This window comes from Notothenia coriiceps, unplaced genomic scaffold (assembly GCF_000735185.1).
Source record: "Notothenia coriiceps isolate Sejong01 unplaced genomic scaffold, NC01 NC01_scaffold00029967, whole genome shotgun sequence".
Classification (NCBI taxonomy): domain Eukaryota; kingdom Metazoa; phylum Chordata; class Actinopteri; order Perciformes; family Nototheniidae; genus Notothenia; species Notothenia coriiceps.
This window is the reverse complement of record NW_011362668.1, coordinates 53399-73081: the sequence shown is the minus strand read 5'-3', so window position 1 is coordinate 73081 and position 19683 is coordinate 53399. Positions and strand designations below refer to the sequence as shown.

General features: G+C 40.4%; 1 protein-coding gene across 1 annotated transcript in view; it reads right to left on the bottom strand.

The window, feature by feature from the left end:
• Nucleotides 1-7233: 7233 nt before the first annotated feature.
• cgna (cingulin a) overlaps nucleotides 7234-19683 on the bottom strand; it is a 13831-nt gene continuing 1381 nt past the window's right edge. The window contains exons 3-21 of the mRNA XM_010787042.1: nucleotides 19173-19673; nucleotides 18966-19063; nucleotides 18713-18782; nucleotides 18482-18583; nucleotides 17705-17826; nucleotides 17285-17396; nucleotides 16797-17009; nucleotides 15958-16106; nucleotides 15089-15209; nucleotides 14780-14992; nucleotides 13024-13245; nucleotides 12269-12517; nucleotides 11984-12154; nucleotides 11621-11782; nucleotides 11012-11185; nucleotides 10780-10898; nucleotides 9939-10047; nucleotides 9667-9830; nucleotides 7234-8762 (exon numbers count right to left, since the gene is read on the bottom strand). Of these exons, the coding sequence (XP_010785344.1) occupies nucleotides 8624-8762; nucleotides 9667-9830; nucleotides 9939-10047; nucleotides 10780-10898; nucleotides 11012-11185; nucleotides 11621-11782; nucleotides 11984-12154; nucleotides 12269-12517; nucleotides 13024-13245; nucleotides 14780-14992; nucleotides 15089-15209; nucleotides 15958-16106; nucleotides 16797-17009; nucleotides 17285-17396; nucleotides 17705-17826; nucleotides 18482-18583; nucleotides 18713-18782; nucleotides 18966-19063; nucleotides 19173-19673 (3210 nt within the window). The 3' untranslated portion in view covers nucleotides 7234-8623. The remainder of the gene's footprint in view (nucleotides 8763-9666; nucleotides 9831-9938; nucleotides 10048-10779; nucleotides 10899-11011; nucleotides 11186-11620; nucleotides 11783-11983; nucleotides 12155-12268; nucleotides 12518-13023; nucleotides 13246-14779; nucleotides 14993-15088; nucleotides 15210-15957; nucleotides 16107-16796; nucleotides 17010-17284; nucleotides 17397-17704; nucleotides 17827-18481; nucleotides 18584-18712; nucleotides 18783-18965; nucleotides 19064-19172; nucleotides 19674-19683) is intronic.

Here is a 19683-nt window from a genome sequence, read left to right as displayed (position 1 = left end):
TAGGGAATAGGGAATAGGGAAGCATGGAACTTGTAAGGAGCAGATGGATATACCTGCTGGAACAACTTCCGGAGAAACGTCAATGCTTTTTACCTCATGGTGCTTGCATTTGTATCAAGTTGAATGGGTGCAATGTTTTCAAGCAGTGACAAACTAAAGATGGTCGGCTCCTGCCAAATGCCGTGCATAACACTGCTCAGTTTACCAAAACATTATTAATTCAGGAGGTTTAACCCCTGGATGAACTCGATCTATTATCTTACAAAGCAATGGAAAACTAGGCTTGGATTCAGAGATTTAAAGCAATTTAAAGCTGTTTTATAGAGACAATATATCTGTAATTCACTTTTTCTTCTTTTGACACATTTAACATATTTAAGTGAATGCATTTTCCCACCATTTCCTGAAATACTAACATGTGTTATTTATTGATTAATAATGGGTAATCATTTGCAGATTTACATTTTTTCGAAGAACAACACAATGAACATTATGCCACCTTTAAAAAAAAAATCCTTAATAATAATAAGTAGCCTTGTAATGTGGTTAGTGTAGCACAGGCTGTTCCTAAAATATATTTAACCAAGTTGTTCACCATGACCTATGATGTGGGTGTGTTGTTTTTGTGAACCTTTATCTTTTTATTTTTAGTATTTTACAGCATCAATGTTACACATGATAAACTAAATGTTTCCAAGAGAAGTGTGTTGTGCTTTGTCAGCTAAAAAAAAAAAATAGGCTGACCAAGCACGAGTAACACAGTGAGTGTCCCTGATGGCGTTCAGCTGATTCCAGCAGCAGCTGATCCAGGCCGGCACAGACCTTAAATTGGATAAAGACTTTAATGGCATTAATGGTTGTTAGCTACTGCAGGTTGTAGCAAACAAAAGCTCACGGTGGCATATAAGGGATGACACTAATTTGAGCCAGGAGCAGACACGGCACACACAGAAAGAATGTGCAGATGAAGACAAATGGCCATCACATTGACTGGACACCATAAAAAAACATTAAAGTTTGCCTAAAGTGCAGGGGGTACTTAATAAGTGAATGTTTCAAGATAACTATTACCCCAAATAGGTTACTAACAAAGAATGTGGACTTCTACAACAGACCAGTTGTTCTTTTTTAACGGCCGATATCGTTTGGAATGGGGCTACCCACATTCAACAAACACACCTAAACCTTACTACAGTATGTCATCATGTGTCTCAGAAACTAATCCACAACATGAGTCACAACAATGTGTTTACATCACACAGTCGACCACACTCAGACAGACTGATCCATAGATCAGACACCTATGAAGGTCTCTGTATTTACATACATCCCTGTCTGAGTCTAAACGCTGTGAGTCAGACTCCTGTTCACTCTCTGTCTGTGTTCCACATGTGACTTTGATGGACTTCTTAACCTTTGCCATAGGAGTACAGTTCGAGTTATAATATATAGTTAATAAATTAGTCACACTTAATCTGAATAAGCCATCTATCGGACTTGGTTGAAGTTTACACATATAGATATCCCAGTATGCACTGGCTGTTTTAAAACCAAATGAATAAAGAATAAGCCCTTTCACAGCGGCCATTCTTCACACGTCATAGCACGGTAAACACAGGTGTAGTTAATATCATTAATTATGGTCCGGTTCTATTTACGGTGTCAAAGCTATTCTAGTGAGCACAATACAACCCCACCTCAATGAAACTGGGCCATAATGAATATTATTAAATACCTTTGTTCACCCATCCAGAGGAATGTCAAAATGAAAAGGGCATATTGTGTTAATGTTGATTTGAATAGGAAACAAGTTTGGGTGTTTTTAGTCAGCATTGGTTTGTAGAATACCACAAGAAGATACCTAATGAGCAGTTGTGATCCATTTGAACAAAATGTGAGTGTGTTGTTCTTTTCATATGACCAATTCATTTTTTTAAGTTATGTATTCACCATTTTAATTATGTCATGTTAACATTACATGCCAATAGATTTAATTCTCAAGTTTCAGAAACAGTTCTTGTGCATAGAAACAAATAGAACATATTTGATTTCACTTTAATGGAGAAATACATGTAGTTATGTCATCCTCCTTCACTCTTACTATGAATGGAAATGGCAACTGTTTTGTAGAAGGTCATTTATTTTTAAATAAATCTTTGCTGTTGCTAGTAACCAAAGAAACAAAATTGCTGCATTAAGTATTATTCAAATGAAATTAAAATATAATACCCATTTAGTTTCTATTGCTTTTTGTACAAGTGAGACCACAACAAAAGTCAAATCAAGTTGGATAATCTGAAACAACAGTGCAGAGAGTGAATAATAAGGCAGAAAATATCCTATTTTGGATTTAGGAGAACAAATGGTCAATGGTTAAAAGTGCACTATTGTGACACAGAGCTGCTCCTTGAAAACAACAATGACACTATAGCTGTATTACTAAATACCAAAGGCCTGACTCTTTTTTGCTTTTGAAAACAAGATATATTTATAGAACGGACCACTCCTTATGTTTTCATTTGTTGAACCTTTTACCGATAGAGCAAAAACAATTAAAACACATTGGTCTTGTTTGTGTGTGTGAACGAGCTCAAGGCAATCCAAGCCCAAAAGACTTGTTTTTCCACAGATGGAGGCAGATGGAACTAAATGTACGATGGGGTTGCGTTATTTCAGAGCAAGCATATGTAATAGCAAACACATCACGATTTCAAAACAAAACACACCCAGCTCTTGGCAAATAAAGTCTCAGGATTGAATAATCCTGGAAAGCTGGAATGATACCCACCCATGGAAAGTATGTTCCCTCATTATTGACAGTCTAACAAAACAGGTATACACAGAACACAAACAAGTTGGCACTGTACAGGTTTGGTCACTCTGGATGGGAGTGTAGTATCAGGGACGCTGAATCTGGTTCTACAGCAAATATTGAAGGCTCGACTCCATGCCAACTTAACAGTTCAACTTCCAAGTACATTATTTTAAGTTGAATTGCCGACAACTAAGGGAGGGGAAAAAAAAGCTTTTGAAGATCAATCACACAATAGCACCACGGGTGGTACAGTCTCAAAATCAGCCAGCTTTGTTTACTTCTGAGGCGCAGGCGTCCCTGTTCTGTCTCTAAATAGTAAAACACAATCTGGTTCTGTGTGCCAAAGTGCCAAATATGTAAACTCATAAATAACCAGAGGTGCTTGTGAAGTTACCCTCCAGGGTGCTGACTTTCATCTATTTTCCAAATGTAGGAAAAACAAATACCTAAAACACTTCAAATGTTTTTGTCGCAACATATAAAGGTGCAGATTTATTCCTGTTTTTTCAGACATTTATAGATTATTTGGATCAACAGTTGCAGTGCTGTCCGAAGATAATATTTTATAAATATCTTGTAGTTCTGTAGAAGTTTCCTTCCACCTGTTTCCCCACAGATCTCAGTGGACACCGCACATTCCTAACATGCTTCACCCTGCAGTGATCCTGGCATCAACACAGCATCCATACCTCAGAACCAAGTTCAAGAGACAGGCCCTCTCACAGCATGATCCTCATTACACAACTCAAGCTTCAACAAACAGACATTATTATTCGTCTGAAATCTATCAAGGATGTGGTACGTGGGCTGTTTGGTATTTACCCACCCCCTCCATTTATGATAGTATGTAGAAAAGGAGACCTATTTTATCCATTTCGGTGTGCTTTAACATAATTATAGTGTTAATCTGGGAATATATCCACAAATGGGGCAGCAGGCCTCTTTCACAGAAAAATATTGATTGCCTTGCCCAATCACAGTTAAAATTAAATTCAACTACCCGTTGCAAGAAAAAGTATGTGAACCCTTTGGAACTACCTGGATTTCTGCATAAATTGGTCATAAAATGTGTTCTGATCTTCATCTAAGTCACAACAATAGACAAACACAGTCTGCTTAAGCTAAAACCACACAAACAATTATATGTTTTTTATGTTTTTATTGAACACACCATGTAAACATTCACAGTGCAGGGTGGAAAAAGTATGTGAACCCTTGGATTTAATAACTGGTTGACCCTCCTTTGGCAGCAATAACCTCAACCAAACGTTTCCTATACTGTAGTTGCATATCAGACCTGCACAACGGTCAGGAGGAATTTTGGACCATTCCTCTTTACAAAACTGTTTCAGCTCAGCAATATTCTTGGGATGTCTGGTGTGAATCGCTTTCTTGAGGTCATGCCACAGCATCTCAATTGGGTTGAGGTCAGGACTCTGACTGGGCCACTCCAGAAGGCGTATTTTCTTCTGTTGAAGCCATTCTGTTGTTGATTTACTTCTGTGCTTTGGGTCGTTGTCCTGTTGCATCACCCATCTTCTGTTGAGCTTCAATTGGTGGACAGATGGCCTTAAGTTCTCCAGCAAAATGTCTTGATAAACTTGAGAATTCATTTTTCCGTCGATGATGGCAATCTGTCCAGGCCCTGAGGCAGCAAAGCAGCCCCAAACCATGATGCTCCCTCCACCATACTTCACAGTTGGGATGAGGTTTTGATGTTGGTGTGCTGTGCCTTTTTTTCTCCACACATAGCGTTGTGTGTTCCTTCCAAACAACTCAACTTTGGTTTCATCTGTCCACAGAATATTTTGCCAGTAGTGCTGTGGAACATCCAGGTGCTCTTTTGCAAACTTCAAACGTGCAGATCAGAACAAGTTTTATGACCAACTTATGCAGAAATCCAGGTAATTCCAAAGGGTTCACATACTTTTTCTTGCAACTGTATGTATTACACATGGACCAAGTGTAATACATAGTTGAATTTAATTTGAACTGTGCAGCAGCCCTCTACTTGCTACAAACTTAAATATGAAAAGGTTCAACTACGCACACACACACATCATCTCGGCTTGCGCAGCACGCTCACAGGCATAGATTGCGCAATAATGTATTGCACACCTTGGAGGTGCAGTGCAGGCATATTATCCTTCAAGAGATGCGTTCTTTTGGAAAACATGTTTTTCTTTTAGCCTATTTACTTCGTTAACGTAATTAATACTCATTACATGGTACCAATTTACAATAAGACTAACCTTATTAAGGATTCATAAAGGGCTTATAATTAGTTTATTCATTAGGTTGTAAACACTTTATTAATCGTTCAGAACCATTTATAAACCAGTCCTAACATCGTTTTCAGGCTCACTATTTGGCAAGATGACTAAGACTTATATTGGCTACTTAGCTTACTTCGTGTTCTTCATCAGCCAGCATCCTTGGTATCTGTTGTTCACTGAGTGGATTCCCCCCCCTTCCATCTTGATGTTTCTTGGCATCTCTTATGACCATTTATTTACGAGTTACTAACATTTATAGTTGCCAAAAGGGAGCCTTATTGTAGAGTGTAAAACACATTCCCATTTATGAATGAGTTACAACCATTTCTAATAAGGATTAGCAGTACAGATAAATGTGGGCTCACTATTTGGCAAGCAACCGGTCACAGTTGCCCTGTTTATCTCATGTCTTATAAAAGCTTATTAAGGATTTATAAAGTGTTCACAACCTGTAATAAATGAATTACAAACTATTCGTAAACCCTTTATAAGGGTAGTCTTATTGTAAAGTGGTACCCATTACATTGACACATGCATTATTTGTGATTAAAATAATGGTTGTTTGTAATGTATTAGTAGCGATCCCCACAGATGTATGATTTCAATGCTGAGCTCAGACCCCTCCTTATGGGAGCTCAGCTCTTGGCTCCCACATAACTCAAACCCTGCACTTGGTAGTCTAGATTAGGAATTAGAAAAAAGCATTGCTATATAGAGCTGCTTCTCAGTGTTTCTGTTTCAATCACTTCACTGGCATTATTGCACTTTTATTATCAGTTTTGTGCATGGTGACGTACAGATATGATTCCAGTTTTTCTACAGGGAAAGCTGAAGTCTAAAGTAGAGGCCTGAACTACTGTATTTACCTAGGTTAGTATGAACATAACAATCACATTAAGGTTTTAGTATGTCCACAAATGGGAATATGTCCCACTTGTATTCACATGAAGCAAACTGAGCTGATGAAAACAATACTGCGCCGATAGATAAGAGGACAAACAAAACAAAAGTTGTGGCCGCAGCAGGACAGAAAATGACAGGATAGCACACTGTACAGTAAAGATGGGGCAGTTTGAATGTTTGATACCAACATAACATCCACACATCTGAGGGTATAAGGGATACTTCAAAATCCAAACACCTTTTTAAAGCTGAACGTGTAAGTGCTCCAGTAGGCAATGCAGCATGTACAATATGAAGACCTTTAAGAAGCTGTAATTAATGGTGATGCACCTGTGCTTTTCCACGGCTATTTGTCGTTTGCAAACAGTATTTGAGATGGGAAAAGACAAAGCTGTAATCAGTCTAATGCGTGCAGGCAATGTGAGTTAAGGAGGGTACAGGTCACATTCATTGTCAATTACTTTGAAGTCACAATAATAATAACTATAGAAGCTTAAATTACTTCCTGCAGGTGGTGCTCAGAGCAAAACACTTCTGTGGAAATCAGGCAGAGATAACAAACCTCAAATTCCAGAGTGCACCGCCCTGCAGACTAAACAGAAACATGATCCTTCGCTGTTATCTGTTCATACACAGTATACTCCCTCGAACATGGGAATGCTAGCAGTAATAATAATCATCCAATGTTTTTCTGCTTAGATCATTATATTTAAAAAGTCAGTGTGCAGTTTGTGTCCCTCGCACAGACTGTTAAAGTCATTCAACTTTGTTTTATTACTAAGAGCTGTGAGTAATATGCATGTGTCTTTCCCCATGGCTTCACAGAAATGATTAAATGTGCAATAAGGGATAATTTGATCAATTATTTTGGAGTAATCAACACAACACTGACTGAACATCAAGTTTTAAGATGAATCACATTCTTAAATAGACTTTGGTATTGGTGTGCTGTATTGCACATCCACTTTTATCTGTTTCTGGGAACTAATTTTTAGTTTTGAAACTAAGTGAGCTTCCGTAAAAATCCACCGACACATGGGGGAGGAATGTTCTGTGTAATCTTTCACTTTAGTGGGCAACACGCCAGTGTCACATGACTCCTGTTAAAAGGGAATGTATTAACAATCAAAAACTACGAGGAAGTACAACATCCTGAATGCACATAAACCAATCAATGGAGTAACTAGCTGAATAACATTCTGTAATTATTAAAGGACAATAAACACACATCCGTTTAACATTAATAGTTTAACTTTTATTATGGCTAACTTGATATTCAATAGAAACTATTATTTGAAGTACAGTCACAGTGTGAATTTGTTCCCAGTCAACATTGACAGTATGTACCAACATTTCAAATGACAGCTTTATGCTCTCCTAATAAGTACCAGTCTCAATGAAAGGATCGGGGAAACTTGACATTACAACAAAACGTAATAAAAAGTTATTATTGCTCCCACTGATTGTTCAAACTGTAAACAAGAAAAATCAACTCAGGACTCAAAAATCTATAAATGTTAAATACAAACATTTTATAAAAATCATTCGGATAACATACAAAATTATTTTCAACAATTTGAAGGCATCATAATGAAATTATGAGCATATATTTCAGCAACTTGCTGAATGGAAATGCATAGAAATTGTGCAGCTTCTACAAAAACACAAAGTTTTTATCGGACAGAAAGATATTTTGGCCATTATTTTTGCTTGAAAAAAGTGGAAAAACTATTATTTTATTTTATGAGATATTCTTACAAAGGAGCCCTCTGGACTTAAAGTTATAATCATAAAAGAAAACATCTGTTGCAGCTCTATCATTAAACTGCTTTACAGATATACAGTATAAAAGAAAGGACACATCTATTCAAAACCATTTGAACAACAAGAGCTTTTGATCACATGTATAGTATTTAAAGTGTGGATGGTGGAATAAACAAAGAAGTGACATATTAAAAAACAAAGTGTGAAAATATATTTTGTTCTATATAAACAAACTCAGGATTTCATTTCATACAAATATGTCTCAGTACTAAACCATTAGATTTGGTCAGGCAAATAAACCAGCGTGAGAATAAATATATAATTATATTTCTTTTAGTTTTTATTTCAACAGCGTGGCGATCATGCGTTTAGTGTTTGGTCAATATGTGTGTACGCTGGGCACAGACTGTGTGTGTTCAGAGACGATGAGAGTACTTTTGATTGTTCATTCAAAGCCAGACTTCGTACAGCAAGTGCTTGACCCAGAATCTAAACCCTGAAATGGTTTGACATACTGAATTTGTATTTAAAAATGCAAGAGGTATTTGCTTGTTTTAAAAAAAAAAATTCTCTACTTGCAATCCAGGCGATTAATTTGTTCGATTGATGTATCCTTGAGTTGTACAGGGAGTACAGTGTACATTGTAGACTGAAGGAAATACCCTGAAATGCAGAGGATGTTGAGTTTCCTCCCATTCACTCTGGTGTTGGAAATGAGTCCCCTACTAACCTCTAAAATGTAACGTAAATCCCTCTTTGTCTGTAGTGTTTGTTTTAACTTCTAGTCTACAAAGCAGCTAACCTCCACTTTTTTCCTCATCAGTGCTACATTTTCCCACCCTCACCCTGTCCCTGAAGTGGTGTTTTAGCAGGAGCTGGTCTGGAGGTTTCCCTCAGTGAGGATGGAGGCGATGGAGGAGCGGTCGTACAGGCTGTCGTCGTCGTCGTCTGAACTGAGAGCCGATGAATCCAAAGCGGGGCGCATGGCTGCCTGAGCCTTCCTCCTGTGACACATAATAATAATTAGTGTTATCAATGTCATCGTTAACTGTTGAAAACCATTTTATTTATCAGTTGCTGTATTCACAAATCCTAGTTTATATTGTGTCTAAAGCCTTTCAATTGTGTTTTAATGTCAAATTTCTTTTTTTTTTTACTTCACGGTCTACTCTATATTTTCTACTGCTATTTTAATTCTATTTTGAGATGTTTAAATTCTAGTATTGTTCATTTCTACTCTTTAATTTCTACTTATGTGCCATCCCTTGTTTTGTTATATGGTTTTGTATGCTGCTGCAACGCAAACAATTTGTAATCAATAAAGTACCTCTTATCTTATCTAATTAGCCCCAGTGGGAGATTTGATGGTACCAAGATTGAAAAAAGAAAAGGTAAATAAATTTAATATGCAGGAACAGGTCACGTTTATTAAGTACCTCTCATCTGATCTCTCAGTGCTGCCAGGTGACCATATTGCTCCCTCTGCTGGCCATACAAGGGAACAACATCTTCTTGTTACCAGAGAGCAGGTCTGAAATGTGATTTCCCCCGAGCTACATGAGTAATGTGCCTTTTAGTTTAATGAAATACCTTTCACACGTGGGTGATTGCTGATTTGTTTTACACTCATCACAGTGTGAAATACTGCCCTCAGGCAGGCAGAGTGAATTTATACCAGGCGAGGTAATTGTGTGTAACAGACCATGAATCTGGGTTTGCTGGTAATAACGTCATTTCCATGCAGTTTTATTGATTCTATGACATAAGGAGGAGGAGATTATGCACTTCCCTCTTCCTCCCTCACATGTTGCTGTGATAATCTGTCTGCCAGGAAGTGTCTTGCATAAGCGCACAGTGAGCAAATTGGATGAGAGACACAATTGGATTCAAAGCAAAGGAAACGCTTACTTGAGCTCAGTTTCCAGGGCTGTGACTCTGGTCTGCAGCGCCTCTTTGAGCTCCATCTGCTCCTCCATGTCTCTCTGGGCCTTCCTCCTCAGCCCGTCTATCCTCTCCAGCTCCGTCTCTCCTTCGTCCACCTGCCTCTTCAGAGCTTTCACTCTCAGAGCCAGCTGCAACACAACACAAGGCGCTGTAGTTTAACTGCGTATGCGTTTGGTGATGTTCCTGTGTGTCAGGAGTAAACACACTGACACACAGCAGGAGGTGGATGTGTTTACCTGGTCTCTCTGTTCCGTGTGTGTTTGTTTCTCCTCGTCCAGCGTCATGTTCAGATCTTTCAGTTTCCGCTCCAGACGCCGCTGAGACGCCACAACAGAGTTCTTCTCCCTTTACACATATAGAGGAACAAAGCATAGCACTTGTAAGCATGCAACTATGAGTGCAAAAGTAATATTACTCATTATACAGAATAATATGTATAAATCATATACGCTAATTATAAATAGTGGTGCCTTAATGTGTAAGCCTCAGTAATGTTAAAAGGTAGAGGTATTGTTATAGCTTTTATACACTGCTTAATGTATTAACTCATTTAAAGTTTGTATTAATACTCTGATCCTACAGAGTAACTACTTTCTAATGTTGTCAAAAATAAATACAATATTGGCCATCCAAAATGTAAGCAGCATAAAAAGGAAATAGTCAAGTACTTTAGAATTATACTTCAGTACAGAACTTGAGTAAATGTACTTAGTTACAGTCCTTAGTGACATGTAGAGGATCTAAGCTTGGATAGTCTCCAAATTAAAATCCACTATCACTACACCAAACTGTGTCTTCAAAACTGTTACAGGATATGTATTTTGCAAATTGTGTATTTTATAAATGTTTTCATCTTTAATATGTTATATGCATGCTTCTTAGTTAATATTAAGCTGTCTTTGGCTCTTTTCTGCTGTAACAAATGTAAATGTCCCCTCTGTGAGACGAATAAAGGTATTCTGATTCTGATCGACCAAATGACAGTAGAATGTATTCAAAGAGATATTTAGTTTTATAACAAAAAAAGCAAAACAACCATGGGTAAAACATGATCCTGATCCAGAACAGACACTGTACCTCTCCTCAGTCCTCTGCTGCTCCTCCAGCTCCTGGATCTTGCTCTCCAGCTGAGAGACTCCTGCTGAGGAGCGAGACTGGCCCTCCATGTCCGCCACACGACTCCTCAGCTCCTTCAGCTGCAAGCGCAGACACAAAGCAAGTCATCAGGAGACATAATACTCTTACCTAAGAACCCCTTACGGTTGAGCACAAACGCAGCAGACACAGATATTGTGCATGCGTTACTCACGTGTCTCTCCATGGTGTTCTTGTCCAGCTCCAGGTCCTGCTTGGAGGATCTCTCCTGCATGAGCTCTGAGCGCAGCTGATCGATCTGATCTCTGCTCCGGGCCACTCGGTCCGTCATCATCTCCGAGCTGCTCCTCTCCTCCTCCAGCTCCAGCTCCACACGCTTCAGCTTGTCCTGACGAGACAAGAAGATATCAGCTTAATGAGATTACACAGATTAGCCCCAGTGGGAGATTTGATGGTGCCGTGTAAATAAATGTAACATGCAGGAACAGAAATATTCAGACGTGTACACTGACATTGTATGAAGAGCAGATCTATTAACAGCATGGAGTTATTGATTCTTTTCTTTTCTGACAAACTATCACGGCGAACTGATAATAATAATAATAATACACTTTATTTATACAGCACCTTTCATACTTGACGTAGCCCAACATGCTTTACAGAGTATGACAGAAAATGGCAATAATAAGTGAGGAACATAATTAAAAACAAGGTATAAAAAAAAAAAAAAATTACTATTGCAAGCCAAATGAAAAAGAGAGGTCTTTAATTTAATTTGAAAAGTTCCATTTGAGGTTGCTGCTCTAAGATGCACATATCTTACTTCCATGATTCGATTCTCCCGGATTTTCTCATTCTGGGCGTTTTTGCCGGCCTCCATCTCTCCCTCGAGGTGGCGCAGTCTGTTGCTCAGAAGCTCTTTATCCAGCTGGTGGTTGTCTCTCTCCTCACATGTGAGAAGAAGCTCCTTCTTCTGTCGTGAAATCTAGTTTAACAGAATATCAGAAACAGTAATGCCAGAGTGAATCACCCATAATGAAATAAGCATGGTTTGTTTTACAGGTTTAGCACCAGTGAAGCACGCGCCATGAATATTATGCGTCAAAACTATTGAAACATTCAGAGCAGATTTCATTCATAATAAAAACAACAACCAGGCCAAGCGAACACGTGACATCACACAAACCTCTTCCTCCAGTCTCCTCAGATGGATTTGACTTCTCTCCATTTCACTCTGAGCATCATGTCCGTGACGTTGCGTCTCCTGCACCTCCTTGCGTGCCTTCTCTCTCTGCTCCTCCAGCTGAACCCGGAGTATCTGCGCCTCCTCTTTAGAGGACACTGTGAGCATCTCATACTGACAGACAGGTGAGGAGGGAGAGGAGGAAAAAAGAAAGAAGGTGAATTATTTGTTCTGTGAGTCCTCTCTGTTAGATGCTCCGTGCAGCAGACATTTTCATTTCCTCCTCACCTCTCTGTTGAGTTTCTCCAGAGCTCTTTCCTGCTGTCGTTTGGTCTCTTCCAGCTGGCTGAAGGTCTGTTTCAGTGTCTCCTTGTCTTTCTCCGTGTCTTCCACGTGAAGGGCGAGTTCTCGGGTCTCCTGGCTCAGTCTGGATGATTTCCTGTTGGCCTCATCTAGCTCGGACCTCAACCCTCTCACCTCAGAGTGCAGGGTGATCTCTGCCTCTGAGCTCTCTGAGGCGTTGTTCTGCAGCTGAGCCTGAGGGAACCACAGAGGGAACCACAGAGGGAACCACAGATGCTTAAATATCTCTCAGGGTTTCTAACACTCTGTTCTGTATGAGGGAATGTGACCTGTGGAGGACATTCTTAAGAGAAACTGATAAATGGTTCATGGACAAAGTTTGTCTTTTGTTATATTTAATAAAGTAATAAAGAAAGTCGATATACAATCAAAATCTATCTCAAATGCAGGAACAGAGCAACTTCATCCTCAGAGGATAAAGACCTTCTGCACCCCGCACACAGCTTACAGTCCCACTGTGTATTCATGAAAGGAAACTGGTCCTACATCCCATCATCAAACCATAAACCCCCCTTGTCCTTAACCATTTGCAAATCCACTTTTTACACTTCCTTTTGTCCTCCTGAAATCCTAAACATATGTCTCTGTTAAACATATACAAGATTAAAAATACAATTTAACAGAGTATAAGACTATATGTTTTAAATGATTATATGTTCATTTGACACGACATGACCTACCTCCAACCGTGAGAGTTTCTCTTTGAGACGCGTGTTGGCCTCCTCCTGCTCCAGCTGAGCATCTTGGAGCGATTTGACTTCCGCCTGAGCTCTAGTGAGACGAGTTTTACTGGCCTCCACCTCCTCCTCGGCTGATGAGAGCTTCTCTTTGAGCTGGCTGGCTTCCCCACAAGTCTCACTGAGCTTCTGCTCCAGGTCTGAGATGACTGCTGGGTCTGGGAGCTATATGTGGTGAAGACAATAATAATAATTAAGCTATATGTATACAGCACTTTTCATACAGCACGTGCAGCTCAAAGTGCTTTACCAAATGGCACACATCACCAGTTAAAAATAAACAACAAGAGATTCCCCTCAGATTAGATGTTAAGAACTTTACAGGTACATGCAGCAAAATATAACATTTTAACAGGTTAAGAGACACAAGCAGGTAAAAGGTCATACAAATCAAATAAATAATGATTTCTCTCCAAAGATAAGACACAAGACAACTGAATCGATGCAACAAAATGAAACCCCGTAAAACAAAGTGAACATATAGGTTACAACAGAAATAAAAATAAAAATGTAATAGTAATACAAATGTCATAATTCTAATTAAAGTTGGGGTAGGTAAGTTTGAGAAACCGGCTCGAGATACACTTTTTGTTATATTCCATAGAATGCTCTGAACATCCCGATAGCAATGAATATCTGAAGTGCTTTGACAAAAAATCCATAAAAAAATGCCATCTGTGGAAGCCGTAGTACTGTAAAAAGCACGACCAATCATCTGAGCCGGCTAAAATAACTGGATGGCCTACCTGCCTGTCAGCCTTCCATCTGTGCACAAACTTATCTCGTGCCCTCATTGGTCATGTGCACGTGTGTGCTGGAGGAGGGGCTCTGTAAGGAAGTGGCAGATTTTTTCCGGNCACAAACTTATCTCGTGCCCTCATTGGTCACGTGCACGTGTGTGTTGGAGGAGGGGCTCTGTAAGGAAGTAGCAGATTTTTTCCGGCTGTGTATTTTCAAATTCTAGCGCACTCAAGCTGGTTTCTCCAAATGTACCTACCCCACCTTTAAGTTAAACGATTAAAATAAAAAAAATAAAAATGTTGCTATTGAAACTGTTAAATAAATAATATAAGATAAAACCCTTTAAGATCTATAAAAAGGGAATGATAGACAAAAAATGTAATTGAGACGATGGAGACGATGGGGATTAAAGTATTGACGACCAATTGAAGAATTAAACACATTTCTAACCACTCTCAAAACTACCACAATCACATCACCATCTTTCTTGTGCTAGCCAGTTTAGTTGTTGCATGTTTAGATATAACCTCTCTAGGTTTAACTGACCTTGTTAGAGCCACAATGAAGTCAAAGTTATTATTTAGATTCATAATTTGATAAATGAATTAATGATGGAAAATGATTTATATTGCCATGGTGAATATCTTTTGATGAATTTCTTGTTCATTTTAAATCGTAAATATGATCTGTTTCCTTGTACCTTCCGGTGTTTATTTAAGTGAGGCAATTGAGGACAGCCGCGGTTCTCACACCTGATGAGACGGGGAGCGGAACAGTTTTTTGACCGCAAATTGTGAACAGAAATGAGTGTTGCAAATTGGACTGCAAAGTATAGTTTATATAAGAAAGTATATCACCGAAATATTGATTTAGATTTGTTATTTTGAGACTATTTAAGTCAATACTTTTTTGTTAATAAATTAAATGTTTTGACTGAAAACCTTCGGCCACTACAGACCTTTTTGTTTTTCTCCTGTGCCTTGACGACATCCTCTCTGGCTTTCTGTAATTGGCCCTTCAGCCTGTCAATCTCGTACTTCAGTTCAGCCTCCTGGCCCTGGTGAGACTTTTTTATTGAGATGACCTCCATGACCTTCTTGTCATGCGCCGTCCTCTGCTTCTCCACCTCAGACTTAGCCTTCTGTAGATCGTCCTTGTGTCGCTGAAGTTCCTGAACAGAAAGAGGGGGGGTTTGGTGGTTAAACAGATTCACCTTTGTTAGGCAGATCAGTTGTCACACATCACGGGAGGCAGAGTGTGTGTTCACCTGGCTGAGAGTCTGTGTGTGTCCAGTGTCTGGTTTCTGCTGTTTCATGGTGCTCACTTTGTCCTGGACCTCCTTCAGTTCCTCCTCAAACTCTTCTTTTTCCAGACGGATTTGCAGGAGCCTGAAAACACAATTTAAATACAGTTGATCCAAAGAAAATGTACTGTATGAAAGTAATGCAAGTACTGCCTGATTATTTGATCCGCATTAGTTGGCTTGTTGAGGTGATTCATGAGTTTAATTTACTCTGATGTACTCAACAAACACATACATCACTTTTAAATGTTCAAGCAACAGCAAATCAGAATTTCCTGTTAACACAACAGTCAGACAAATTCACAGAAAACAAGTCTAGAGACATTCGAGATCATCCACACCCCAACTCTAGCTTCATCTTAGATAAAGCATTGCACTGTATGTTCACAACATAGACGCAGGCAGCCAAATGTTAAAATGTGGTGGTTGTGACTGTCGGGACCTCTGGTACTCAGAGTTTATGGTTTATATTTAAACTTGGATTATGTAGATGTTGTCCACAGTCATGAATTAGGGCTGTGAGTGTGGATGGCCTTTGAACTACAGTCAGACAGTTGTTAGCACAGCTAGCCACATCTACAGGTCTGCATATCTAAACACAAATTGGGGTTAATGTGACTCTCACGGTGTTTCAGGGCTTCTGGGTGGCTCTCTGACAGAGAGGGGGGGGGGCGGGGGCAACATTGACCAAAGAGGAGAGATGGACACACATTAGCAGTACAGCAAGAGAAACCATGTAAAGACGTTGGCTACATCCATGACCCAGAAAGCAGTGGAAAGCTTGAACCCAGGCAGGAAATATTAGTTGATGGTGACGGTCAGAATGAACTCACTCTTGTTTGGTTGTTCGCAGTTCGTCTCTGGTGGCGTGGAACTGCTCCATCCAGTGGCTGCTCTCGTCTCTGCAATCTTCCAGCTGCTGCTGCAGGGAGCGGATCGACACATTCACTCGCTGCCGCTCTGACTCGATCCCTGCATGGGACTAAAATAGGAGACAGAAGAATTGAGGGCATGGTCGTTTATATCGAGACCATTTCATTCATAACTAAGTCATAACTACTTATACATATATACAGTAGTCTACTATAGTAGACTCCGCACTGTTTCAACTGAGCAGATCAAGCTGAGCACGCACTCTGCAGCAGAGCAGCTTCTCCTCTGCTGAACCTCCTGTGTGTCTGTCCTCAGGCTGTTGCCAGGGGAGTGTCCTCACAGTAGACAGATATTTAGTCCAGATTAAATTATTCCCATTAATGTTTATGTACAAACAGGTGATTGTAATGTGGGTGCTATAGAGAATTAAAGCTATAATATAAGAGTAAGTTTAGTGAGATACAAAAGCAAAATGCAGATTGTTAATATGTCAAATCATTTCAAAAGCCTGATCTTAATATAGTGATGAAACATATAAGTCTTTAGAGGGAATAATACAATATTTTTTACACGTAGAAATGATATATTCTTTGCAAATATTTACCTTTTTAAAGTATGTTTAAGTAAGTTGAAGACTGGCTCTTGTAGATCATTAAGAAACTCTACTAAAAGCCTAAATAAAGTCACAAAGGAATGTAAAGGTCGGGCCTCAGAGTTTGGCATATGGAGTCTGTTGTTGAGGGACTGCTCATTTTGTCTCCAACATTAGCAGTCTGTCTCAGTCTGTCCGTGCACCCACCTGAGACACCTGCTCCATGCTGCTGCGGAGCTTCTCCATGTCGGTGCTGTACTGCTCTCGCAGCACCTCCACCTCTTTGTCATGTGACGCCACCTCTTCCTTCAGAGCTCCTTTGAGAGCCGTGAGCTCCCTCTCTCTCTGTCTCAGCACCTCCTCCAGCTTCTGTTTCAGCTGACACACCTCCATCAGCTGCGTCTGACTCGACATCAGATCCTACACACGCAGGGAACACAGTATGAGGCATGATGTTTTACATAACAGTACATTATAATCCCTCTGCATGATGAGTGTATAGCTTCACTAATTCAAAGTAAATGTTTCTAGACTTAAAGCTCATGCTTTCAATTTTACATGTCAATATGATGCCCGTGCACGGTCTTGAGAATCAATTGAGTCTGGATTTGAGTCTTGGGTTGCAGTAGTTCCAATAGTGGGGTCTTCCAGTCTATCTGTGTGGGTTTATTTGTGTACATATGTTTATTTGATACCGTCTTGCTGCCACCCTCTCTTCGCAGTTCATCCTGAAGCTCAGCCAGCCGGTCCTCCATGTCTCTGGCCCGACCCTCTGCGTTCTCTCTGTCCATACGCAGCTGAGTCAGCCTGCCATGAGAAGAGAACACACACACCACTGAATGACTGTTTGACTCCAAAATGACTCGAGCATGCGTGTTGTTCTTGAGTACGAGTTACAGCGACTGCTTGCTTCATGAAATGAAAACAAAGCAGGCTTGTCATGCACCCCTCACACAATATACCATGCCTCTTTCTGCTTTCCTGTGTGTGTGTGTGTGTGTGTGTGTGTGTGTGTGTGTGTGTGTGTGTGTGTGTGTGTGTGTGTGTGTGTGTGTGTGTGTGTGTGTGTGTGTGTGTGTGTGTGTGTGTGTGTGTGTGTGTTGCACTGTCCTCACTCTGATTGGGTTTCATTTAATTCTTTCTTCTTCCGGTCGAGCATCTCCTGGAGTGCCAGATTTTCATCCAGACAGGACTCCAGCTCAGCTTTCAGAGCAGGATCCGAGTTGCAGAAAGAGTCCTGCACACAAGCAGACATGATGAATAAATGAACAGTGAAACACGAGACGTCAGGCAGCTCTGGTGCGCTTGAAAAGGTAATGTTAAAGCAAGCTTGCATTTTCCCACGATCAATATGCATACGGGATTAAGTTCTTAGGAGCTATTAGGGGTTAAGAGCTGCCCACCTTCCTTAAACCAGCATATAATGAGTCATTATTGAAGTTAGATTATTGTGTGTGTGCACCTTTGACCAGGCCAGAGAGCTTTAAGGATTAATGTGAGGATTATTCTGAAGCACACTCCAAGAACTCCCAGCCTACGTAGTAAGATTAGCTAAAGACATAAAAACTCTGAGGACAGCTTCCTCTTCTCAACAAACAAGCATGGATCTTCTTAATGTGATAGCCCTTGTTTAAAGAAGACTTTGATAAGCGTTCAAGCATGTCATTTAATCAGGGCTGAAGGTGGCAGGTTACTCTGTGAATGGCGTTTCCAATCAGGCAAGTGGACTTAGGGGTGGGTCACCCAAGATGTGAAATCTACAGTAACAACCCAAATATCTAACCAGCCTATGTGTCTAACACACATTCTTTACATCCCCTTACATTTCAGAACGTCTTATAATATTGAAAGTATTGAAACAGTTATAAAATACATAAAGGAAAATGGCATACCCTTCTTTCCGCCTGCAGGGCAGATTGTAGTTCAGCCATCTTTCTTTCAAGCTCGCTCTTTTCTCTCATCCACTCTTCGTGGTGTCTTCCTCCTATAGGCTGCTGAAATAAAAAAGATGCATAGATGAATGGGGATATACATGTAAGCAGATTGCTGATACTATCCATTACCGATTGTTACAACTGATGAATGAACATCCCCAATTAGATTTATTTTTAAAAAGGACAAACCTTTAGATTCTGAATCTTCTGAAAGATGACCTTGACTTTGTGCTTGATGACAACATCACTCTCGCTGGTCCTGAGTAAAGGTAAAAATGGACACATTAATATAAATGTTGTTTATTACCTTTGCATTTTGACAACTAAATAAAACATCCATGTGTCGAGTGAGGTCAACAAAAATGGAACAATAGATGTTGAGTACAGAAAAAACAACATAATAAAAACAATCCATAAGCTAGGATAACATGCAGGTCCATACCCTTGTCTCAGGATGTTGTATATAGTCTGCATGATCTGCTCCTCCTCACCGGTCTCTGCACTCTGCTGACCCTGGTCCAGCAAAAGGTCAGGGGTCACCTTGAGACATAGATCAGAAAACTACTCTTGCAATGTTGCATGCTATGTGGCGTTTGGAAGTGACTTAAAACCAGCTGTGATGACAAACCATTAAATATGTTATTCTTACGTGTGCCTCAGAGATGGGCTGCGGGGTCCACTGGTCAGCTGAGGGTCCCGGGAGGCTGGAGGACTGGTTGCGTCCCGGGCTGCTGTGAGATGAGGACGAGGGGGAGATGTAGGGGTTGAGGGTGAGGAGAGGAGAGGTAGCTCTGGGATCCTGTTCAGCAGGGGGTCCTCTCTGTTGTCCATCAAACCTGTTGATGAGTCTGTTGACCGGAGTCAGTCTCTGATTGGTTTGTTGAGGAGGGTCAGGGTAGGACTGACCTCCCCTCACTGCCCCGTTGTGCCCTGCTATGTTCGAACCGTCCCACATATTATTCTCCCCCTCTCTACCTCCCACACGGCGACCCTGCTCTCTCTCCCCCCTCACTCCAATTCCTCCATCCAGATTCCCATAACTGCCGGACTTCCCGTCCCCTGGTGGTCTAGGCAGGGGATAATCCTCATTCCCCTCTCCGTCCCTGTCCAGCAGAGACCCGTGGGACTGGGCCCGGCGTAGTGCCCCTCCCTGCCCCCCT